The sequence below is a fragment of the Panthera uncia genome (assembly GCF_023721935.1).
Source record: "Panthera uncia isolate 11264 chromosome B2 unlocalized genomic scaffold, Puncia_PCG_1.0 HiC_scaffold_24, whole genome shotgun sequence".
Taxonomy (NCBI): Eukaryota; Metazoa; Chordata; class Mammalia; order Carnivora; family Felidae; genus Panthera; species Panthera uncia.
The window spans coordinates 53,453,731-53,480,594 of NW_026057580.1; the positions used below are offsets into that span (position 1 = coordinate 53,453,731).

The window sequence follows — 26,864 nt, forward strand, 5'->3', positions numbered from 1 at the left end:
TTCTGAACTTACTTGTGCAGGCCACATATGGTGGATCAGATGGAGCCCTGTAATACCCATCCTCACATTCACATCTGGAGGAGCCTTCTTTATCGGAAAAACTGTGAGTGGGACAACGAGAGCACTGGAGATCTTGAGAGGAAGATTTGTAGAACCCACGGCCACAGGCTGGGGATGCAAAAGAAAGTGAAAATAGAAACATGAGAGCAGATAGATTTTTTTTTTAATTTTAGTAATAGCAAAGAATAAAATATGAAATTTAATTTGTGAAAAACAAGCTCTTTCTGATAAAATAAAGTGTATTCAGTGTAAATCAACTTGTAGAATGTATAATGTAGAATACTACATTTTAAAGTAAAACAATAAAAACCAAATAATACAGTAAACTTGCACCAATAGGTGGCATTGGTCTGAAACCTAGAGCCCAAAACTGAACAAAAGCATAATTTAATATGACAAAATCTTAGGATATTTAATTCAGGGTAACTTCACTTACAATATAATTAACTTACTTGTTGAAACATACGAAAATACTTCAAAGCTATGTTTTCTTAATATAAAATAGCTGTAACTTAACTTTATGTGTTAATTTGGTTGATACTGAAAAATACTAAAATAATTTTAATTACCTGATGAGGAAGAATAATGATATAAAAAATTTCATCTGAAAATGATAGAAATGTATTCCCTCAAGTTTTCAGAAAACTTCAAGATACAATTTCAACCAATTTAAGTTATAAGGCAGGGTACCTTGCACTAAGTGAACTTTCTTGTTACTAAAAATAACAAAAGCCTATAAATAGGAGAAACCTATTCCACCACAAATAAGGAGAAAGCCTTCAACTGTAAACAGATGATGACTGTTTATCCTCTCCTGAGAGAAGTTAACAATACCGTCACACTAACACAGCAACTGCTCTCAGCAATGAATAGACAAGTACAAAGAAGGTCCCTAGCACCTCTCAGTAAAGTTGCTCTTACTCACTTAGACCCTATTTGCTATTAAGTCAGGAAACCTTGAACCGTTTTCTATCACTGATTATTTTATATATTTGTCTGTAATATTTAGCAAATTAAATTTTCATTATTTCAAATTTTTTTTATTAATTGATGGCATGATACATTGACTATATTAAGTAAGTTTAATTTACCCTTCATATTTATCAAATGAATATATGTTTAAGTTTTAGTGACCTTCAAATTGAATAAAAATTAATCATATCTATAAAGAAAGATTAGTGAATATTTAACATAAATTTAAGTATAGCTTTTAACTTATTATATTCACATTTATTTAATGTCCTCAACTTGAGCATCCCTCAGGAACATAATCTACATTTTCACTCTTAGGTAAGTTAAACAATCCTATCTTATCAAGATGGTGTACTGAGTCATTCTCTACTTTTGCTCACATGCTCAATACTTAATGCATAATTCTGAAACAATGGAGAGCTCAAAATCATCTTTTGAGCTTCAAGAAAATAAGGCTATATTACACAAGCAAGATAGGTACTCCAGATAACTTAGAAACTTAATTTAAATATGTGTTATATAGCAATCGATAAGTGATAGATGTATACACAGAACTACAAGCATCTCCTTACAAACAGATGATGCACTACTGCCCTCAGAAGCCAATCTGCTTTTGGTTGGCTTCCTTAATTCATACAAAAGGAAAGCATTCACAAACATCTTAGGCAAAGACACTTCTTCACATGTTCTCAGTAGCAATTATACAAGTCTAAGGCACAGAGAGAGCAATGAGATTGACTATAAAACAATACAACTAAAATATAACACCTTGAAATGTTTCTGAAAACATGATCCTGCCACACAAAAAATGGTTAACTGGTAGGATGAAGGATTTGGCCTGCGTTTCTCAGGATAGAAATTCCTCTCTTTAAGTATTCACCCTATCTTGCTTTATGTTCCATCTATAATTCAATGATCACATACGACATCCATAAAATAGAGAAGACAATGCTTTACTTACAACCTGCAGCTTGATAACATCAAGGTCCAGAGAATTAAAAACAGAAAAAGAAGGAGAAAGAAGAGGTATGTGCTGACAGTCTTTAAGGACATGTGTGTATTAGTTATTACAAGGAGGAGAGGTTAGGGAGCCCGGAGATGGGAAACACAATGGCAACATAATTTACCATCCACTAGGAAAGGCTTCCAGAATTAGAAGATTCCACCAGCACACTGCCTGGTGGAATCCAGGAGAATCCTCATGCTCCCATTGCAAATAAAAGCTTGTAATAAAGGCTTATTCCTATTTTTCTTACGAATAAGGAGGGACATTTCTTGCTCAACTCGCATAGTTTGTAGAATATATATGGTACCTAATGTAGAGAAATGCAAAACCCTTATCACTCAACTTTCAAATTACATTAAATTCTGTTACCACTTTAACAGATGGGAAAGCAGATTTGAAGCAAAAGTAACCTGAGTTCTTCAAATAATTCTGTTTGTCTAGGTTAAAACTGGATTTAGAACACAGGACTACTGATACTCAACCATATGCTATTCCACCAGCCTTGACTGCTCAATGAGCCAAAGTCTGGCACTCATTCAATGGGTCCCCAGGGCTAATTTTAGGGTTGCTAAAGCAACCCTAAAAATTAATTTTCTCTGGGTCCCTGTTGTCTCTTAAGATATCTTTTCACTAATTTAAAGCTATTATTTTAATTCAGAAAACTATGAAATAATAGCCTAGCACACCTTCCAGAAGAGATACTAAATAGGTATTCTCAATTTCACTGTGAATTTTGGCACCAAAGATGCCAGCAAAATTGAGGAGTACATGTATGGCTATCATTAAATAGATAATGATAGAGGCAATGCCGGAAAAATGTGGTCATCAAAGTCTTAACATTTTTTCTTTGAAGTAATATTCTGTTTCAGTTCAGTTAATATTGAAAATAATAAGTGGTAACAAGACAGTTTGCACTTAATCTCTAGGAAGACTATTAATTTAGAGTTATTAAAAATAAGTACAAAATCTTTGGAGCTATGGTGTTAAGAGTAAAGCCAAGAACATGCAGAGACATAAGCTGTATCTCTCAGGATAATAGTGAGCAACTGGGTGGTAAAAAGTTTGGGTAGGAAGTAGCAGATGCTCGTAAAATTAAAAATTTAGATGAGATATCTATAAGAAATAACCTGAGTAAAATACTCAGGGAAAGAAACTGGGGCGAAGTAGCATATCTGAGAGCCACATAAGATCTACATGAGCTCTCCAATTGCCCCCAAAAAGGCTATCTGGAAACAAGGCCATTTCTCCCCTACAGGAATGCAACTGGTTTTCTAAAAGGTACCAGTAAGAAAGTTTTTAGAGGTAAATGCCTTCTGAAACCTCAAAGATAAATTCCCTTTATACGTAACTGTAAAGTATCTAGGAATAACTTTCTAGGAATTGTGCAAATGCAGCTTTAAAACTTTTCTTTCTTTGCTTTAGTTCTCAATCTGCTCAATAGTATTTGAACTCAAAGCAAACTTTAATTAATATAGTATGTGTAGGGTGCCTGGGTGGCTCAGGTGGTTAAGTGTCTGACTTCGGCTCAGGTCATGATCTCAAAGTTCATGAGTTCGAGCCCCATGTCGGGCTCTGTGCTGACGGCTCAGAGTCTGGAGCCTGCTTCGGATTCTGTGTTTCCCGCTCTCTCTGCCCCTCACCCCTTCACGCTCTTTCTCTCTCTCTCTCTCTCTCTCTCTCTCTCTCTCTCTCAAAATTAAAATTAAATTTTTTTTTTTTAAATATAGTATGTGCACTATGGTAAAGTTAGTTACAAAAAGAAACATACAATTTTAATTTCCTACCTTTTGATGTTTTTGCTTTTTTAATTGAACATTATTTGAAGGTAATATTCACTATATTGATGAAGATTGGGAATATGTACAAAATTTGTTTTCAATATTTAATTAATTTTGTAAAAATAATCTATCCTATTATTTTAGCAATAGTTTATTTTTTCAGTGTTATCACAAAGGCCTGGGATTGATTCTTTCGACTGTTTTATCAAGTCCTTCGGGGCCCTAATGAATAAAATAACATAAGTTCATTATCCTAGCACCGAGAACCATAATCTTGTCAGATTTCATACACCAAGCAAATTTTCACTTAGTCCGTTCTTCAATGAAAAACCGTCAAAGAAAAACGGAATCTAGGAAGCACATGAAACTTCTGTTTCCCAGGCAGTAACAATATACTATAATACATCCACTAAACCATGGTACAATATAGTATATTACAAGATCTGTTATAATATCTACTGTGATGAAATAAATGAAATTTATTATGTTTAACTTCAACTATCTTTATTTTTTTTTTAAATTTTTTTTTCAACGTTTTTTATTTATTTTTGGGACAGAGAGAGACAGAGCATGAACGGGGGAGGGGCAGAGAGAGAGGGAGACACACAGAATTGGAAACAGGCTCCAGGCTCCGAGCCATCAGCCCAGAGCCTGACGCGGGGCTCGAACTCACAGACCGCGAGATCGTGACCTGGCTGAAGTCGGACGCTTAACCGACTGCGCCACCCAGGCGCCCCTAACTTCAACTATCTTTAAATAAGAATAGTGTCCCTATGAAACTAAAGTGGCTTAAATAATATTTGAGATTTTAATTCTTTTAAAAAAGAACAAAAAAGGCAACAGGGTTTCCTATTTATAAATGACTTACTTAAAAGTACTAATACTGCAACAAATCCTGAACATGAAGACATTTAAATATATGAGAGTGGATACTAAAGCCTTGTATTCTGATTTCTGTTAAACTCTAACAATCAGATTCCATAGTTGTCTTCAATGGATGTCGACAGGGTGCCAGGACTTTGAATATCTATTCACATGTTGCAGTTTATGGAACAATCAGGGTACTGGTATAACAAATCCGTGTTCTCAGTGAACAATCTTAATTTTTTTTTTCATATTTATTTATTTATTTTTTTGAGAGACATAGCAAGACAGACAGTGATTGGGGGGTGGGGGGGCAGACACAGAATCCGAAGCAGGCTCCAAGCTCCGAGCTGTCAGCACAGAGCCCAACACGGGGCTCTAAATCATGGACCATGAGATCATGAACTGAGCCGAAGTCGGACGCTTAACCGACAGAGCCACCCAGGTGTCCCAACAGTGAACAATCTTAAAGGTCATCCTAAAAGCCACAGACAAATTTCTGTGTAGCCTGGAAAATTAGTTGAAATGGAATATCTCTTCCTTCTGAATGAGGATGCAGATACTCAGACTTGCTCTGGTTCTTTAGGTTTATGACCTATAAGGGTAAGGTTGGGGGATATCCTACCTGACTCTATTTCGATTGACCCTTTCCCGCAAACTGGTTATCCCAGAAAACCCACATACTTCTAGAGTTCTTCTACAGACGGGAAAGATTTCCTGGTCCTTCATGGACTCATTTTCTGGAAATCTTAAGCTCCACTTTTAATATCAGACACACTTGACACCACCCTGGACCTTAAAGCACTGATAATCTATATCTTAGTCAGCTGTCCACTATGACTGCACATTAGGGACACTTTGAAAAAACACTAATGACTTGACCTTATCAAAACCACTGAATCATCATTACGGTCTGGACATTTCTATATTCTAAAGGTTTTCCAGTTGTTTAGAACCATCATCCTGCAGGTTCTGGGTCTTGTCTCAGACTATCAAAGTTTCTAAAGAATACATCACAAGATATATCCACCATAAAATCAATGAAGCAGGTAAAATGAGATATTATTAAGAAATCTAATAAATTAGAAATTTAAGAAAACTTTTAGTTTTCTTAAAACTAATGAAATGAAAAATGGAAATGAAAAATTAGTTCTTAAAACTAATGAAAATTAAAAAATGAAAATTCACTAATAAGCTAATCAAAAATAGGCAGAGAATCTGAACAGATATTTCTATATGGAGGACACACAAACGGCCAATGAACACATATAAAAATGATCAACACCATTAGCCATCAGAGAAGTGCACATCAAAACCACAATGAGATACTACTTATCCCCAGTAGGATAGGTATAAGAAAAAAAGACAGATAAAACAAGTGTTGGTAAGAATATGGTGAAATTAGAAGTCTCATGCCTTGCTGTGTTAGGAATGTAAAATGGTGTAGCCACTTTGAAAAAAAAGACTAGCAATTTCTCAAAAAGTTAAACATAATTACCAGATTACCTCACAACACCTCACAACTCCACTCCTAGGTGTATACCCGAGAGAAATAAAAATGTATATTGATACAAAACTTGCACATAAATGTTCACAACTAAATTATTCATAATAGCCATAAAGGTAGAGACAACCCAAATGTCCATCAACTAGCAAACAAATAAACACAAAGGAATATTATTCAGCAATCAAATATGGATGAACTCTGAAAATATCAGGCTGTATGAAAAGATCCAGTCACAAAAATATATTTCCATTATGCAAAATGTCCAGAATACTGACACCATTAGACACAAAAATAAATTACTGGTTGCTAAGGGCTGGAGCGGGGAGAAGAAATGGTGAGTGACTATTATTGGGTGCAGGGTTTCTTTTTAGGGTGATTAAACTGTTATAAATTTGATTTATAGTGATGGTTGTTGTACAACTCGTATGACTATACTGAAAAACCATTGAATTGTTCACTTTAATGGGTGAATTGTATGGTATGTGAATTATATTTCAGTAAAGCTGGTATATATAATGAAACCCATTAATAATACAACTTCAAATTGAACATAGAAGTAAGCAAATATTAAGAAAAATGTCAAATTAAGCTTTCAATAATATATTAGTTTGCCTTTCTAATACATATACTCTATATTCATCTATTGTTATAAAGCTGTATTTAGGTATAAAAATTAGCTATGAATTATTTAAAGAATTGAAAATTTTTAAATCTATGATCTAGATTATAACCCATCATCAATATATTCCTTTTACCCATTTGTTAATTTTAGAGTTTCATAAATAATAATTTATCTTTAATCTCAGGAGTAGCAATTTTATCTGAATAATTTTATAACAAAAGAAATAGATTCTTATCAAAACCAGCTTATAGTCAGGGGAGGTTTTTAATGATACAAAGTTAGTTTTGGGTGAATACCTGAATAGACCTTAAACATTATTTTATTTTAACCATATCTCTTTCCCAAACAAGGGAAGCCCCAGTCCCCTCCTTCTCCTACCATAAGCGAACTGAATACAGCTAGATTAAGCTTCCTCAGGTCTTACTCTGTTTCCAGACCTGTGATTTTAAGCACAATTGAACTTTTTCTGAAGGAATTATGTGTATGTGTCTGTGTGTAAAATATGAGGTTTTGCAGATGTTTCCGGCCACAGTTATGCAGCTGCAAAGAGTTTATTAATTATGAACTATAAGTGGATTGTTCTGTAATTGAAACTTTCTGGGCTTTAATATTATTGTAGAATCTACATAAATACATAGTTAGGGATCCTAATGAATGTTATTTTATTTATTGCAGATGGACATTTTGCTTAATTCAGAGCCTAATTCAGAGCAAAGCCAGTCCGTTTCCATAGGAGCTCTCAAATATTTGTGTCATATTAATGTCTATGCTCTACAATGCAAAGGGGAAAGCACAGCTTGTAGAAATAGTACTCCCACTGCTCAAAGTGCTGACCTCATCTGGGGTGGACAGATCCAGAATCTGTTTTTTAATCCTATTGACAGTGCCTCAGTGGGAATAATTACAAAAGTCCGCCTGAACGCCAGACCTCCTGTCACTGATATGCTATGATTTTTCACATTGAGAATGAACAGCGGGCAGAGAGGATAAAAACAACATGATGTAACGAGCATCTTACAGTTTGTGAGGCACCATCCACATCACCCTAGAACTAACTTGTAAGAGTTTAGAAAAGAAGTGGTGCAGAATATAAAGCATGTGATAACAGGTATCACGTGCTGAAAATATTTGGGGGTTTTTAAAAAGAAAAAAAGAAAAATTAATTTCAGGGCATTATAAGTATATATATGATTTAGTTGTGTTATTTAATTGAGTACTTAATGTTTACTAATACAATATAGTGAAAAAAGAAACATGTAAAATGAGAACCTTTTTAAAGTTTTATTTTAAAACTTTTTAAAAGACTGTAAAAGAAAACAAAGCATTATATAAACACAGTTTTTTTGTCCTTTATTAAATTATAGGTTTGGAATATGCCAGGAATTTTTCTGGGGTCTGGCATTAAGGTACTCTTCATTTTACCAAAATATCACTGTAATTCTGATGTCATTACCAAAATGGTTAAAAAAAAAAAAAAGAGGAAAAATGTCAAGTTAGAACATTCATATCTTTTTTGTCTTCTTATTCTACTTTATAAAAATTAGGCCATGCTAAAGAAGTAATGTGATACGGCAAACAAGAACTGGATTTTAACTAAAAAAATCTGTTCAAATCTACTCCATGATTTACTGGCATGTAATTTGGACAAAGCCACTTCACATTCCTGGGCTTCAATGTCTTTGTTTTCCTTGTTATCAATTATTAAGTGCTATAGACACATGCATGTTTGTGTGTGTGTGTGTGTGTGTGTGTGTGCGTGTGTGTGTATTTGCATTTACAAAAACTTGTCTTAACAATAATACAGCAATCAGTTAATCAGTTCTCTAACTGTTAAACTCCCATACAATTGTTTTCATCGAACTGCTACCTTTAAAAAATGTGTATGTCAACCACCGTCACCATACCTCCAAAACCCCACATACAAACTCACACCCACTTAGTCTGTCAGTGGTGCCTCAGCCAGAGTGTGAAAGACCAGCTCTAAAGGACTGTCCTGCCTCTGCACGCCATCCTTGATAGGCAGTGGCGGGCACAGTGTCAGCGATGCATCTGCCTAACAGTTCACCTCTAGCTCTCACTGTGCCATTGTTGTCAAACCCTATCTGTGTTGCCAGAGACGGGCACATTCGTTTTGGTTCATGCAGATAAGAATCCAGCAGTGGAATTTTTAAATTAGGTAAATAACTTAAACATCAACTGTCATAAAAGAAAGGATGAAAAATGAAATCAGACCCTTCTGGATCTCACTCAAGATTGTCCTCATAGGTCCATTCTGAGGGATCAACCTACAGATAAAAAAACTGAATTACTTACGCAATTCAGTATGTTCCAGTATGTTACCTATGTTCTAGCAATAACCCCATGGGAAAAGCACTAACACAGAATAATTTTAACCCTAATACAAGCCTATAGCAAAATGGTATAATTATTGGGTTCCCATGGTCTAAAAACACTTCTGCTAGGGGAAGCTAGCTAACCAAACTCAAACATTACTTACCTGTAGTGACTTTAAAAAATGCCTTGCTTATGATACAGTATTATTTTATTTTACTAACAGATCTCCTTGAGGGCATTGTCATTATCAACAAGAGGCTGTAATGGGGAGAGCTCTTAAATAGCAATTGGTGTTAGAAAGATTTCAGGCAGGGACACAATTTACCATAGCATCTAGGCCACTGTCAAGTTTCTTTTTTTCTTTTACTTTTTAATTTCAAGTTTTTATTTAAATTCTTGGATGTCAAGTCCATTTTTAAATATTCTCTTATATTTATTATAATACCATAGGTTTTATAATTTCAATGTTATTATTCATTCTCATTATACTAAACTATTCCTCATAGTTTTGAAAACATACCAAGAAAATTTAGACAATGTAGGTTTTACATACAAAAAAAGTAAAATGTATGAATGAGCGTTCCTCTTTTGAAAGACCAAAACTCTAGCTTGAACATAATCATTTTTAATTTTTTTTTAACATTTATTTATTTCTGAGAGACAGAGAGACAGAGCGTGATTATGGGAGGGGCAGAGAGAGAGGGAGACACAGAATCCGAAACAGGCTCCAGGCTCCGAGCTGTCAGCAGAGCCCGACGCAGGGCTCGAACCCACAGACCGCGAGATCATGACCTGAGCCGAAGCCGGCCATTCAACCAACTGAGCCACCCAGGCGCCCCAAACTAATCATTTTTAAAACAACACTTCTTAAAAGACGAAATTCATGTTCCGAATGACATTGTTAATTTCACCACACAAAAGTGTCACTTCAACAAGCCTGTAAAAGCAATACAACTTGGCCTTTATATAAATGACGACACTGGCTTCCCCTCTAGCGTGTACTAGCTGTGTAACCTTTGCAAATCTGCTTAAGTTCTCTGAGCCCAGTTTGTCCATATCTAAAACAGCGAGGCCTAATAATAAGACTATATCATCAGACTATTGTGAATTAAAGTGTATAATTCCTGTGAAAAGTCTAGCACAGTGCCTGGTGGAGAATAAGCACTCAATAAATAACTATATGATTATTTCACGATGTCAGTTTCCATGCTGAGTTTTTATTTCACTCTAGTTTCTACCTCTAATAAACAATGAGCCACTTCTCCATTATCAGATGTGTAAACAAACAAGAAAAACAAATTAATTATTAGGCAAATACAGTCAAATTACTCATTCTTTCCCCGACTAAATAATTATTGTTTGTCTACTCTTTGCATTATGCTAGGCAACGGACCAAAGTTCTGTCCACTAAAAAAACAAATATGATGATCTCTAAATACATATTACTTTTGTCCTGGTATCCAATGGTGTGAATAATCAGTTGCTTATGTGCTTAAGCCAATTAAAATTCTGATATTTCATAATAAAATGTTCTATAAGCTATAAATATTGTGCCTTAATCTGTATCTTTTACAATGTGCTTAATTATCTCCTATTTCAGTGGTGAATACAGACTCTAAAGTCACCTTTCCTGCCAGAGCTGTAGCACTTCATCAACGTGAAGAGAGAAAACTACTCAGCACAGGTAGACATGCAGGAAATGTGGGTAGAGACTTATTATTGACCAATTATATTTAAACTGGAGAGTTATTTGTGGCAGTTATTGGTTTGTCTTTCAGCGATGCTAAGAGTGTGGATCTGGCAACATCAAAATGGTTCATAAAATCAGGTTACTTCAAGTTCAAAAAACTTTAGTGGGGCAAGAAATATGTATATCAATACACATATTTGAAATGTAATCATATTTAATAAAGTGAACATTTTTAGTACAATTCAAAGAATTACAATTAAACTATTTTATGAGTGATTCATCAATATTTGTTTTTTCTCCTACAAAACACTTAAATCTACCTATCTGTAGAAAAAGTTTGCGAGATCCATAACCATAATGAAAAGAAATAATTCCATCTTAATTTCTTTTTTTTTTCTTTTTTTTTTTTGTAATGTTTCTTTATTTTTGAGACAGATAGAGACAGAGCATGAACAGGGGAGGGTCAGAGAGAAGGAGACACAGAATCTGAAACAGGCTCCAGGCTCTAAGCTGTCAGCATAGAGCCCGACGCGGGGCTCGAACTCACAGACCATGAAATCATGACCTGAGCCGAAGTCGGCCGCTTAACCGACTGAGCCACCCAGGCACCCCCCATCTTAATTTCTTAAAGCAAAGGGCAGTCCTTCCATTTCAAGCAGTCTGAAGTGTGGGCTTTTGACCATGTTTTCAGCAAAACTTTCAAAAATGATTAAAACACAATCATCAGTTAAAACAATCTTTCTAACTATTTTGTGAAGACTACTTTTTTCCTTATTTAGTCAGTTATAAAATGTGGATCAATACTAAGTCTTGTGAAGCAAATAACCCTAGAGCAGTTTAAGGCAGTTTGAACATGTGGGAAGATAAATAATCATTTCTGTTATGTCAGTGGAAAATTTTTTGAAGATCATAAAGAAATCAGTTTGCCCTGAAGCATGACATTTTAAAAAGATGCATCAGGACAATGAGGATATTCACTCAATCCTTAATTCTTAGAAATAAAAGAAAGTAACAGGCAGAATAAATCCTCGCAGCAAATGATATTGTTGAGCTCATTCCTTTTTTCAAAAAAGGGAGCTCACCACACACACACACACACACACACACACACACACACAGACATTTATACATACATATACACATATGTATATATATAGTGGTAAGACAAACTGAATTTCTAGAAATTAAACAGTAAGATTTTGTAACTGCATCCCCATACTTTCTACTCCTTAAAAATAGAAAACAAGTTAATTTTTAATTTTTATCTCCACACCAAGTAAATAATCCAACAGAACTCTATCAGTATCCTATCCACTTCGCATTCACAGCATTTTGCAGAAAGATACTGTAGGTACTACTAGAATATTGTTTAATATTTTGTAATAAAAACTTTTTAAAAAGAGTAGCTATGTTCGATATTTAAAAAAAAAAAAACATCTAGTTTAGCTCCTGCTTTTAAGGAATAACTAATTCATCCTTCACGAATCAGTTAAAAATTTCCCTTCTCCTAAAACTACTGAAGACAATCCAACCTGATCTGTATGACATACCACAATTATAGCATTAACACTGTCGTAATTATTTCCCCAGGTGTGTCTCTTCTAGCTCACTGTGAGACCCTCAAGGGCAGAAATTATGTATCTGTGGATTCCAGAGCCTAGCACAATGCCTAGCATATAGCAGTAAGTTAACCCGCATTTACTGAATGCATTTATTGAATTCATCCTGCAATATTAAGCACCAGGCAGTAACTATCCCACTTACCAAAGACTAATTCACCAACACAACTAAGTAAACTTTTTATTGTAATCAGATCAATGGGAAGAGCATAGCATATACCTAAGTAGAATGCAGTAGAGTCCTGACTATATCAGTTAAGGAAAGACACTTCATGGGCTCTCACTCTTAAGGAGTTCCCTTTAAGCTGTCCAGGGAGAAAACTGCATAGCCATGTTTAGATTAGTGCTTTAGATAATTTGCAACACAATTCTATGAGCATCTTTAACACAGTAATATGAATAAGTATATGAATGAGATGTGAAATATTTTATAACCATATAATTAGAGCATTTTTCTTTGAACAAGGGAAAGAAAAGTTCCAAGAGAGGGAAACTACTAGATGTGAATTATAAATCATAATAAAACTGTCAGTGTAGGGCTCTTTTCTAAGACAAAAAGATAAAGAGTGATAGTCCCTCATTCTTAAAACAGACCATTCTTCTTTAAATATATGACTTATCCAAACTCAAAAACAAGAATATTCTAGTTGTAGATAATTCAGAATTGCCATATTCTAGAAAGTACACATATACTTTCATTTCTGTTAGTAATTTGGAACTAGACAGGCCACTATTAAAATAAATTCTTGTAATTAACATTTCTATTGGAAAACACAGAAATATCACTGATGCCTTACATTATGAAAAATGATTTCAATTTATTTCTTACTGGCTTTCTTTTAAATTTTAAAAACAATTATTGTAAACAAAAAAAAGTAATTTAAATACAATGGGCCATTACATCTTTTCTCTTATTATAAGGATAAACACATATATATCCACATACCCTTCTGTACCTTTGTGTTTTGCATTCAATTTCATATGTCTCTAAAATAAATTAATTCATTTTGCATATGGCCTACGCAGGGGCATGACAAAACCAAGGGTTAAAGCCTATTTATATGTACATGTAATATTTTACTTTTTTCAAGTTAAAACTGAAACCTTAAGACAGGAAAACTGGATAAGAACATAAAGTACTTTATCATAAAGAATTAGCTCAGAAAAAGTAATGTAAGTACTACAAAGTATATTTAAATCTGAAATAAATGAAAACTGTACAAGTGAAATACTGTTTTCTTATGGTAAAGGATAATAATGTAAATGTGTACATTTCCAAATGAAAAATGTGTTGAAATTTCTTACAAAGAAAAGGCTAAACTAGAATATAATGATCCATTCTATTTCTACACTAATGGTGCCATACAGTACGGTATTATGTACAGAGAGCTGATAGGGAATTAAATATTCCTAGTTAATTAGAATCAAGTCGTCTCAAAGCCTACATAAAGGTTTGGAAATTTTAATTTATACTAACCAGAATACAGATAATAAAGAAGGAAAAAAAGCAGTTCAAAGATTGCACCCAAAACTAATGGTAAAGAACATACAGAAGAAAAGCAGAGGACAGATTGTGAAGACATATTGTCACAGATGGAAACCAGGTGGAATGGGTCAGACAATACTTTTAGAGTAATTATTTTCAACATTTAAGTTGAATTACTTTTTTGTAAGTGTTCAATAAAAGACAGATAAGAATACTAGCTGTCTATATGCCTAAATAAACATAATGTCTAAAAGCCAAGGTGTGATCAATCAAGGAATAATCAAGCATTGTATAAGAATTTGTGTAACACCTTTGTGACTGGATATATACCAATGAAAAACTGAGGCATCTGCATCTGATGCTTGAAAATTTTCAAATGCTTTTATTTTATTTCACCATAATGAAACAGTAAACTGTACCTAAGGCATGACAAGACCAATGGTGATCCTTACCAAATGTCAACAACGATAAGAGGAAAGAGTCCCAACCTTGCAAGAATATGACTTTTGCCATTCCTTTCCATCTGCCATTTTTCAGTAACATTATTTTGTAGTTTAAATCAGCAGTCCTTGGGGTGCCTGGGTGGCTCAGTTGGTTAAGCATATGACTTGGGCTCAGGTCATGATCTCTCAGTTCGTGAGTTCAGGCCCCACAGTGGGCTCTGTGCTGACAGCTTGGAACAGCTCGGAGCCTGCAGCCTGCTTCGAATTCTGTCCTCTCTCTCTCTCTGCCCCTCCCCCGCTCACACTCTTGTCTCTCAAAAATAAACATTTAAAAAATTAAAAATAAATACATATAATAATTAAATAATCAGTAAAGGCTAAAAGGTGAATCTTTGCAAGCTACAGATGTTAAAAGAGTATAACTAGTCAGTGTCAGTAAAGATTTTGCAGTTCTTAGATTTTCCCAAAATGAAATCCTTCTTTTATCATACAAATAGACAAACATTGAATGCTATAAAATATTTTGCAAAATTAGAATTTGGAGGAAACCATCTTTTATCAAGATAAGGTGCACTGCTCTTTACCTGTTATCCTCATTATAACTTTGCTTTATTATATTTTCCATCTATGTTGCATCACCAAATGGTATGCAGTTTGTCCAAACCTTTAAATAGTTAATTTTCTGCTCATGAAATGTTTGAATACCTCATTGCAAAGTGCAATGTGTGTAGCTCTAACAACCTAAGTGCCATTTAATATGGTTAGTTAAACATTCTACTTTTCACATGGAAAATATGATAGTTGAGTAGGTTTATATATTGTTATTGCCTTAATATCTATTTCACAAATTCATTAATTTTTTTATTAAATTAATTCTTCTATTACTCTTTAAAAAAGGTTACATTGCAAGGGAATAGAGAATTCTCAAAATAAACTACTCTCTGCCAAGTTTTTATATACAGACTTATGATTTAGAGTGTATATTTCTTAAAAGAATTGTCACAATGGCTAAGAGTTTATATATTTTTCTATTCAAATATTTGTGATACATAATAATACAATAAATATATGTGTGTATTTTGACCTAATCAAAGCTTACAATAATTTATATTTGGAATGAACCAATAGATACCACATTTTCTCTGCAGTTTATATTACATTAAATTTTATCAACATACCCTATAATTCTACTTTGTTGCTTTAATATCAAAGTCAAAAATAAAATTAACAGAAAACTATACGAGCAAAAATTCTCATCTTTTCTTAAAATCCAGATGTACCATATAACTAGTTATTGAAGAATTTGGTCAATTGAGGGGCACCTGGGTAGCTCAGTCAGTTAAGCATCTGACTTCAGCTCAGGTCATGATCTCATGGTTCATGAGTTCAAGCCCAGCGTCAGGCTCTATGCTGACAACTCAGAACCTGGAGCCTGTTTCCAATTCTGTGTCTCCCTCTCCCTCTGCCTCTCCATCTCCACTCTCAAAAACAAATAAACATTAAAAAAAGAATTTGGTCAAGTGAAAAACAGATTTGTATCAAGTATAAAGCATAAGCCCTGACTTTTTAGAAATAGAGAATGCTATAGTTAAATTTTTTCAACCAATACTTTGTGCAGGAAACCCAGAAAAGTACTTTAGAATCATATTTCCTTTGTTCACTATGATTTCTGGAAATACTATGGAACAGTTTTTCAATCTTGCTATCAGTATATATTCTTGATTCTCTGGAATTTGATACATCACTGACTTGCCAGCTGCTTACCACATAGGATTATCAACAGTGTTATGCAGATAATTTAATTAGTGAGTTTGAGGATAGTATCAAAATTAGAGGTATTTTTCACATTCAGGATTCATCAACATCTCCACAGTTATATCTCTAGAATGGCAAAGGTTTATGCTATCTTTGTTACTCTACATTTCCTTGAATGCAATTCCTTCTGAATAATCACGAGCATAACATGAGCATGCCATTTACTAATGGATAAATATATTGCATGCTTTCTTGCAAAACAAAAAACAAATGTACTCCAAATCCCATTTTACATATTTGATTAACATATGAAAGAATAAATCCTTTCATACTACACCTCAGTGTTTCATAAATATTCCTATTATTAACTTTCAGAGAGAAATGGCATAACATTAGATAAAGAAGATTTTATCAAATGTCAGAAGAAATAATAAGAAGGTAGTAGAATATTGACTTTCCAACCAACAGAAAGCACTAAAATGACATAGAGTCTCACAAAAGGTATATAACCAGAGCATTTTCTTTTTTTTAGAGTCAGGTTCGAATTTAGAGCTATTTATATCAAGAAGTAAACTATGTGGCACTAAACTTTTGGAAGAAGATTCATTACAAATGCATTTGCTACAATTCTAAATCGCATCTCCTTGTAAAGCCATATCTGACCTCTGGTTTAAGCAACTGAGTCCCTCCTCTCTCTTCCCGTTCCTAAAATTAATCACTTTAGCTCAGATTTACATTTCTATTTCCAGCTATCTATCACCTATCTATCATCTATCTATCTATCTATCTATCTATCTATCTATCTATCATCTCATGCAGGGTCATTATACTCTCATTACAGTCTTGCAAGACAGTTCTCATATTCCTCCAATTAAATGTAAAGATGTTAGTCATATTTCCTTTATATTTCACAAGAGTTTGGTCCTTTAAAGTCTTCATTCTATTGTTAATGCCTCACTAATCAAGTCTTTAATACTGCCCAAGATGTTAATGTTTTATATATAGTTACAGACTGAGATTTTATTTGTCAAAATAGAAGAAACTTGCATATTGGATACATATTGATGGGTAAGAAAAAGTTTATAGATCAGTAGAGGACAGTCTGTAAGAATGCAAGCTACAGAGCCAAACACTTTGAATTCAAACCCTAGGTTTAAATGCTTGACCTGCTACTAGACCACTGGATAGGAAACGGCCTAGGAAAAGTAATTTTTTTTTCTTAATAGGACTGTTATGTGGACAAAATAACTTATAACAATCCCTAGCACATACTAAGTACTTTATACATGTCAATTAATATTATAATTCTTTATTATGTTATATTGTAAAGAACAGGTTTGTTTTCGTTTTTTTTTTTTTTTTTTTTTTAATTAAGAAAATTTTGCTTCACCAAAATGTAAAAACAGCTTCTGGAATGTTCTCCAACATTTTTGTAAGCAGTCTTTTTAACTGCATAATTATATAAATTATGTAGCTAAATGTCTATAAGTTTCAATTTAGGAATTCATTTAATAGTTTCGACAGCTGAAGAAATCATGTATAAAGGATTCTTTAAAATAACGTCATTTAAAAATCCATTTGAAATTTAACCTAGTTTTCCTTCTGTCGCTTTGGTCTGTACAAATTTACTTTGTTTAGTAGGGTATTTAGATAAAGGTACAACTTTGCCCTATAATCTCCAATGAAAGAAAATATGCCAAACACATGTTTTAAACTGTGTAACTTGCCAAGTAATACCAAAATAAAACAACATAAGACAGACTGATAAAAACTCAAGGATTTGAAAGGGTCAAGAAAAGCTCCAGTACACTGCAGGCAGCTATTACAGATAAAACGTTCACTGAAAAGAGGGAGAGCGAGAAAGAGCGAAAAAAGGAAAAGTAATGAAAAAAGAACAGAATTCTACAATAATACAACTTATTTTCAAGTCAGTTCATGCTTTTCCTTTGCTGCCCTTAACAGTGATGTAAGCATCCATACACAATTTGATATCAATCTGCTTTCTATCCATATCTGCAAAGTATGACATTTTTTTTAAAGACAACTAAGAAAAGTGAATGCTACCATTCTCTTTCTTCATGACAACTAAAGGAGAAAAATCACAGTATTTTAGGACTTCTGTCATTATTTCTCTTAGCAAGTATGCCCACAAAACCTCCATTATAAGAGACTTATGGTCTATAGATATGGGAGGAGTTAGGCAGAAGAAGGTTGGGCCTTCTCATAATTAATAACTCTGAGGATCATAAACAAGAAGGAGAGGGATCACACTCCAGAAAGTATGCCATACTGTCACCAGCAGTGACCAAGTGACAAACTGTGGTTTCATTTTCACCTACTAATACAACACTGGTAGTCCAGAGCCAAACAACTGACATGATAACAGCTGACCGTAACGTATGAGAACAGAAGGCCAAAGACATGTCTCCTACCTACAGGAATATATGCAGCTCATTTTCTGGAAAATTGTAGCCACCCGTTATAAGAAACACTCACTGTCTTCCATTCAAGTGCATTTGAACAAAAATAAAGACTATATACAGAAGTGCATACCCCATAACTGAAGCCCATCTTTGGGGGAAATGTAAGGCTTCTTCAATCCTTCAACCCTGGGTCCCAAGCAAGTCAAAGGTTCAAGCAGACTCATGTATTCTCTTTTTACACCTTTGAGGCAGATCCTCAAGACACAAATTAACTCTCCTTTCTTATCTTACATTTCTACCACCCATTCTATTCCTTTGATGTCTTTGCTTTCTGAGACAAGTAGTCCAGAGTCCTCATCACTTTCCCATTCCACACAAAATCTGAAACTGGTCACATTTTGCTAATAATCACCAAATACAGGGCTAGAAACAATTTACATGGGAATTACAAAGGCTCCAAAATATTATAAAGTTTTCCTATCCATACAGCATGAGGATAATAACTTTTAATTTTCCAGTGCAATATTTCTCAAGTGGGGGCGACTTTGCCCGCAGGGAACATCTTGCCATACCTGCGGACATTTTTGGTTATTTGAACTGGGGTGATGTTACTGGCATCTGGTAGGTGAACATCAGAGATGCTGCTACACAACCTACAGGACTCACCACAACAGAAATTACGTGGCATGAATGTCAGTAGGGCTAGTGTTGAGAAACCCTGCTATACTACAAACAGGCTGTCAATTTTACTTCTGAGTCCTAGGTATCTCCTTTAATGAAGCCCTGTCCTAACTAGCAGGGAAAAAAAAAAAAAAAAAAAAAAAGATTACGGCTAGTTTTTTTTTTCATAGTCATACAAAATAGAACATAACTTTGTTACCAAGTTTAGTTTTAGCTTCCATAAACTTACTTTTTCTTCAAGTTTCTCCAGCTAAAGTTCTAGATGTTTGCTTAGAAATTAACCTCTTTGGAGTGCCTAAGTGGCTCAGTGGGTTAAGCATTCGACTCCACTCTGGATTTCAGATCGGGTCATGATCTCACAGGTTTGTGGGATTGAGCCCTGTGTCGGGCTCTGTGCTGACAGTGGAGAGCCCACTTGGGATTCTCTCTCTCTCTCTCTCTCTCTCTCTCTCTCTGCACTTTCCCCTACTCACTTCATCTCTTCCTCAAAATAAATAAATAAACATTGAAAAAAGAAATTAACCTCACTTGAAATTTTTGTTAAAAAAAAAGGTTTGAAAAATGGAAAAAGTGCTATATACGTTGAAGTCGATAGGACTGTTCTTATTACCACCCTCTCTTCTCTCAGATCAGAGTCACTATTTCAAACTTCTATCTACATAAAAGGTATGTCTCCACTTATAAGTCTTAACCTAGAATTAAAAAACAAAAAAACAAAAACTAAAGTTGTTATTCCTTCACTAGTAGGAAACTTGAAATTTCTACTTCCCTCTACCTCTCATATCAAGTTAATTCTTGTCCATTATTCTTTGGACACTCACAATACAGTAACCTTCTGACAAATGTTTATCACAGCTCATCTTATGTACTGTGCGGTCTTCCTGTACAGTTATTCACTTATTTATCATCCAACAAATATTATGAATGCGTCTTATGTACTCACTATGCAAAGACCTATAGACGTTGTGGGAAGAAAGACAGACACAGTCCTTGTCCTCACAGAGCTCTGTCTAGTAGAAGGCCGATAATTAAACAAGCAATTCTAAAAAGCATGATATGTCATGAATGGGAATCAGTGCAGGAACACGGATTCAGTGGCATCTCTTCTGGTATACGTGAAACCTGCAGAATAAGTAAGAAGTACTCAAAAGAGAGTGGAAAGAAGATTATTCACAGACAAAGAAAGAGCAGAGAGGAAAAAGATCATGGCAATTTGAGGCAATGCAGGATGTTACTGTGATGGAATGTAGGATACAAATGACAGAGGAGCAAGTGATGACTCTAGAACAAGGCAGAGGCAAGAGTTAAGTTTTTATTTCCTTCTAAGAGGAATAGTAAGCCAGTGAAGGATTTTTAGAAAACAATGGTAAGATATGACTCACATTTAAAAGCATCACTGTAGGGGTGCTGCTGTGGCTCAGTTGGTTGAGCATCCACCACTTGATTTTGGCTTAGGTCATGATCTCAGTGTTCGTGAGATCGAGCCCCATGTTGGGTTCTATGCCTCTATGCTGACAGTCCAGAGCCTGCCTGGAATTGTCTCTCTCTCTATCTCTGTCTCTCTCTCTGTCCCTCCCCTGCTCACTCTCTCTCTCTCAAAAATAAATAAGTAAACTTAAAAAAAATCACTGTAGATGCATTGGATAAGCACAAGGCAGAAAAGGAAAACAGAGAAAAAGTGGGGCAGTGATACAGGTGGAAGATGATGGTGGACTGGAACAGGACACACGTGGTTGTTTGTAGAGAACTGGACATTCAGGACATCTCTGGGGGGTAGAGTTAAGAGATTTTTGTCGTCGTTAGATATTTCCTAGACTCTACTCTTACATTTTCCAATTATCCAGATTGTGCCAGAAGTTTTGGTTTTAAAATATTAAAAATTAAAATGCAGGTTGATTTTTAAGAGTGTCCTCTCAGCAGCATATGAGTTAGGCAGGCAAGCAAATACCCTCATTCAATAGATAATCAGAGTGGAGGCTCAGAGACATTAGTGACACTAATTTTAATGTTAATGTTACAGGGTAGTGAAAATGGGCTTAGAACCCAGCCATCAGTTTCTGACTCCAGTCCAGTTTCCAGTGGTGTGTTTCTTCTGGATCCAGACCTCTGCCACAGTCCTGTGCTGTTTGGTGTATACTATATACTCTTGTACCTGAATACTGTGATGTATAATTTTCTAATCATTTCACGAATGTGTATATACATTCAGTAACCATTCCACAAAGAAATGGAAAAAAAAAAACATAAACTCTGATTATACTGAATATAACTGAATGAATAAAATCCTAAATAGACATTTATATTAATATAAGTAATACAGGAAGAAAAGATCTATTAGCATTGTCCAGGCTAAAATTCTTTTTCATACGGATTAGTTGGCAATATGATCAGAATATAAATATTTAATGAATTATGAAAATCAAATTTGCCTTCATGCAAGTTCACTCTAAATGCACATTAATTCCAGAGAAGCAAAAACGTTGAATTGCCTCTTCTTCCAAAACATAATTTTTCTTTCCATCTAATTTCATTTGACACATAATCCTATAAGGTGCTTTACCTTTCAGCTCTAAATTTGACTCCAAAAAAAAAAAAAAAAACCCTATAATTAGTTTGCCATCATGAAATATGAATAGCTGAGTCACAGTTTAATAACTTAACTTTAGGGTATAATAATTACTTTTGTTAGTATATACAACTACCAGTTACACATACATAAATTTTATTTCGGATAATGTTAACAACTTTATATTTAAAAAAGCTAAAACACACTAGAGTACAATTTAAAAACTGATTACTTTGGAAATGTATAAAATGTGTGGTAAGAGGAGACCAAATGCTTTACATGGAAGGTAACTATATAATTCATCATCCCAGGCTGGACCCTTTCAAGAGTGAGAGGAGGGCCATTAATAACAACAGAATGAGTGTCACCTTAATCACTAGAACAAGATCACAACAAAGGGAAATGGCTTCTTCTAAGAGCTCCTGAAATGCCGATGATGAGCCCCCTAAATAAAATTCACTTTGGTACACAATTTAAATAACTAAATAACCTGGACATACACAAAAATTCTGAAATTTGAAGATTTTGGAAATTTTGCCTACCAGCTCCTCTACCAATGTTTTTAGAAGTGAGTTAAAATCAATACACTTCACAATAACAGCTAGATTAAAACTGAGTTTAACACTGTGGGAAGCTTTTGTTGTTGTTTGCTTTTAACCTTCCTCGACACTAAAGTACACTGTTTAGTCCTAGAACCTGCATTCCTTGCCGCAGTTACAAACCAAATGTCAACCTCCAATAGCATTTTAAAATTCTGTAATTATTTCCATGTAACTCTATTAGATCCATAAGAACAATATCCAATTATCTTTGAAAAGTAAAGCATAAACACCAAACAAATCAAATCCTATTATTGCTCTCATAATTCTTGCATATCAGTTCTAAACTGTCACATGACAAAGTCAATATTTTTCTAAGGGGCCAGGAAAAATACTTTTAACTCAAAACTATTACAGTGTGAGCTATGACAATAACCACTGACAATATGTAACACAAAAGCAATATGCTGCCACAGAAAGCATTCGTCCACAGAGCCCAGACATTTTAATCCATTTTTGTAATGTAAGAATAGGAGGAACTGAAGAGTTGAAACAGAAACGGAACTTTTTAAGATGCCTGGAGAAAGAAACATCCATTAGTAAGTGGCATTCTCACTGGGATTGCATTTCTTGAATATTCTCCATCAAGGAGATGAGAATATCAGTTTTTACACGTGACTCCGGGAAAGTAATAGTCTGAAATGAGAGCTGCTAAAAACAGGCAGGTACTGTGAAATTCAAGGAAATGCTGCATCAAGTAGCAAAAGGAATGAAAAAAGGATAAAATTCTCTTTATCCTTACAAAATTGGCACATTATTCCAAGTGAGGTAACAGGCAGAACCTCACAGCAGATTAAAAGGAATTTGAGGACAAATGTTTCATTCAGTAGGCCTTTCTATATAGCAGATAACTTTCCACCCAGTAAAGAAAAGCCTTGTCTTTTATTAACTCCATTTGAAGGTTTGTGTTACTATATAAAACCCCTCTTTTTCACATATTCATGAGTGTATTGGCAAGTACCTCTACATCATTCATACTTATAAAACTCAACATGGCAGGTGGTCCTTAATTTTTCACTGTAACTATTAAAAGCTCTGTAGAAGGTGACTGCCTTGCTTCCATTCGCTTTTCATTTGCTTCACTTAACCATTAAAAAAAGTGCCTCCTGCACATTTTCAAAGAGCATCTTCTTTAAAAATAATGACGTCTTTAGAAAAAAATACAGAGCAGACTCTTCTGAAAATTTTTACTGTTCTAGAATCCGGTATGTTCATTTCAAAGGATCGCATTTGCTATTTACAAATTCATCTACTTTCAGTGCTCCCTGCACATATGTCCTTGAAAACACAATTACAAACAGAGAAAATCCTAAGGTGATAAATTTTAAGTTAAAAGGAAAATAAGCAATAAAAGCAAGTCATTATTTTAAGTTATTGGCTAGGTAAGTGATACATATCTCATTTTCATAAATTGAGAACTGAAGAGAAATGGTGGGGAACACAAGTTAAGGTCTAATGTGATATGCCTTTAAAAGATCATACTGTGTTTTACTACCTTCTCTGAAACAAAGTAAAGATTTCTATTTAACACAGAAATCCTTTTTATTTCAAAACATGTCCTTAAAAAACAGAAGCTTTCTGTCTGATTTATTCTGTAGGGCAAAGAAGCTGCTTCTTTTGATACTGTGATTATTAACACGTGTAGTTAGCAATTCTAACAACTGGATAATTAATAAACATTAGCAAATTAATCACAAATTAAGTTAAATTAATCACAAATTATTTCACAAATTGAAAAGCTTAAAAGCTGTATCAAAGGTTGTTGGAACCAATGAGCTAATAAGTTAGGAGAAAAGATCATTATAGTCTGCAATTCTAGGAGAGTCCTCTCTTCCCCCAGCCCCCTTTTTTTTATACCCTGTGATCCTCTCATCCCAATTCTTTAGCTTCATCTTTTGCAGAGATAAATTGATAGCATCTCCATCTGTCAACAAGCCCAGCCATACTTAAGCCATCATCATCAATCAGAATTTGTTTTCATTTTCCAGTCACAAACTGAAATTCCTCACTTTGATCTCATTCTTGAATCTTGTTCCTTTTCCACTGTAATCCTTTCTCTGCCCTTCTCCTTCAAGGACCCTAGACCAATTATGTTTGCAAACACTGCTCCAAATATTACTAAGAATTACATAAAAAGGATTTATCTTAAAGTCGACTATGCACATTCTATCACTCAAATAAGTTCAGCAAACTCTGGACAGAAAAAGTCTTTAATACAGTCTTTCAATGCTTTCTTCTCATATTATGAACTCTCCAAAAGGGAACAGATCCCATTGTATGTGGACCATTCAAAGAATTAAGCTCTTAACCACTCTGCTAACAAGTTTACTGCTATTGCCCTCCTTTCTTCATAACAACTATTTATTTTCATCCCAGACATTTTCTCACTTTACTATTCACTCTTGGTTCAGGTGAATTTGGTTTCTGCCCTCACCACTGTCTACATGATGGAATAAGACCCTACTTAAGCCCATATAGTTCTCCCTGAAAAACTCTCCCACCAAGATTTAATCTAACTTGTCTTCCCAGATTTCCCCAGTATTTTTACTACTACTATTTTCACAGGTATCTCTGACAAGCCACCATCTATACACAACCACCATCTACAGCCACATTCATTTTTAAATTTTTTAAATGTTTGTTTTTGAGAGAGACAGGGCACAAGTAGGGGAGGGGTGGAGTGAGAGAGGGAGACAGAATCTGAAACAGGCTCCAGGCTCTGAGCTGTCAGCACAGAGCCCAATGCAGGGCTCGAAATCAGAAATGGCAAAATCATGACCTACGCAGAAGTCAGAGGCTTATCCAACTGAGCTACCCAGGCACCCCACACCACATTGGTTTTAAAGGGAGAAGCTAACCCTGTCGGGTTTTCCAACGGAAGGTGAGACTAACAAATGCGGGTATTTGAAACTACTCTTCCCTTCTTGGTCCAATGTACCTAATCAAAGTCTTTATTGTATTTTAAGAGTCGGGCATTAAGAGTTCAGTTTGACTGACCCATCATCATTTGATAGGAGGGTCTCATTCCCCATTGCCTTAAATCTTCTAGGTAACATACATTCTCTCACACACTACCTAAAGAGTTAAACTAATATTTACCAAGCACTTATCTTGTTCTTGGGATGTCACTTAGTAATACATACGCATTATATAATTTAATGTTAATAATAGTATCAGATATCACTACATAGATTCTATCATGATACTCAGTTTAAAATGCAGAATCTGAGATTATATTAGGTTAGGTAATTTGCCTAAGGTCACAGTAAACAGAATACAAATTTGACTCCAAAGTTATTGTTCTTCACAATGAAAACGTAGTATCTTAGGAAATAACTTATTTTTCATAAGAAATATACAAATCCAATATCCTGGGACTTCTACAAGAAAGATCAATTTTGACCTTATCAGAGGGAGCTTTTGAAGAACACACAATATACAAATATTTCATGAGAATATGGAAGAAAAGCCATGTCAGGAAAGTGAAACAAGCACAATAGAAAATACTCAAACCAAAAAGTTAGGGCTACATTTAGAAATACTGGCAAACCAAATTAGTCTGACTGAAGTGAAATAGGCTGAAAAAGGACAGTAGTGAAAGAGAAGCTCAAAATTCTCATGTCACGTGTCACCCTTTATATCTTGTTTTGCTAAGCATTAGTTCTACCTTCATAATGTGTGCTTAACACATCCCTCCCTTCCCATTCTCCATAATAGGGTCTTAGTTCATGGTCTTTGCCTAGAGTCCCTTCAAAAGGAGTTGCTGCTTTCAGCTTCTCCCACCTCTAATCCAGTCTCCAACTTCCTTTTCAGTTATCCCCACAGCACAACTTTGATCATATGCCCTTCTTAAGAGTTCTTGATGATTTCCTCATAACTACAAAAGGTACTACAAATTCCATAATACAACATAGACAGCCACCTACCCCCAGGATTAAATCCAATTTATCTTCTATTTTTCTAGCTTTACCACTATAATCCTCTTCACATGAACCCCAGCTATCTGATCACCAAATATGACTTACAATTCCATACATCCCTCATCTTTGCTCATAATATTCACTGGGCCCAGAAGTACCTTTGTATAATCTCACATCTGTCTATTAAAACTCAATGTGTGTGCCATCTCCTGCAAGCCTTTATTTCTCTGCAGTTGAAATTTATTTCCTCACTTAATCAGAACTCATATGCAATTTACCATTCTCTGGCTTATGTTGTAACTAGTTATTTAAACATTTACTCTTTGATGAAAATACAAAGTCTACTTAAGGTACACAGAATAGATGCACAATACAGTTGTGTTTCATTCTTCTAGTTTGTTTGTTTTTCAACTAATGGATGGGAAGATAAACTCAGGAAGAAAGTAGCAGCAGGACCAAAAGTTTTCCTGATGCTTGTTTTAAACTGGGCAACAGCTGTTGCACAGGGAAAAATGAGCGTGGGCAGCCTTTCCATCCAC

General features: G+C 34.6%; 1 protein-coding gene and 1 long non-coding RNA gene across 3 annotated transcripts in view; one reads left to right on the forward strand and one right to left on the reverse strand.

The window, feature by feature from the left end:
* The window catches only part of EPHA7 (EPH receptor A7), a 170,298-nt gene that overhangs the window by 108,728 nt on the left and 34,706 nt on the right, over positions 1-26,864 (reverse strand). For both annotated transcript variants that reach the window (XM_049654009.1, XM_049654010.1), the window contains exon 4: positions 13-168. In XM_049654009.1, the coding sequence (XP_049509966.1) occupies positions 13-168 (156 nt within the window). The remainder of the gene's footprint in view (positions 1-12; positions 169-26,864) is intronic.
* On the forward strand, positions 14-25,736 carry LOC125938701 (uncharacterized). Its single transcript, XR_007462774.1, has 3 exons — positions 14-103; positions 10,744-10,827; positions 21,261-25,736. It is a non-coding gene; the product is annotated as an uncharacterized LOC125938701 (long non-coding RNA).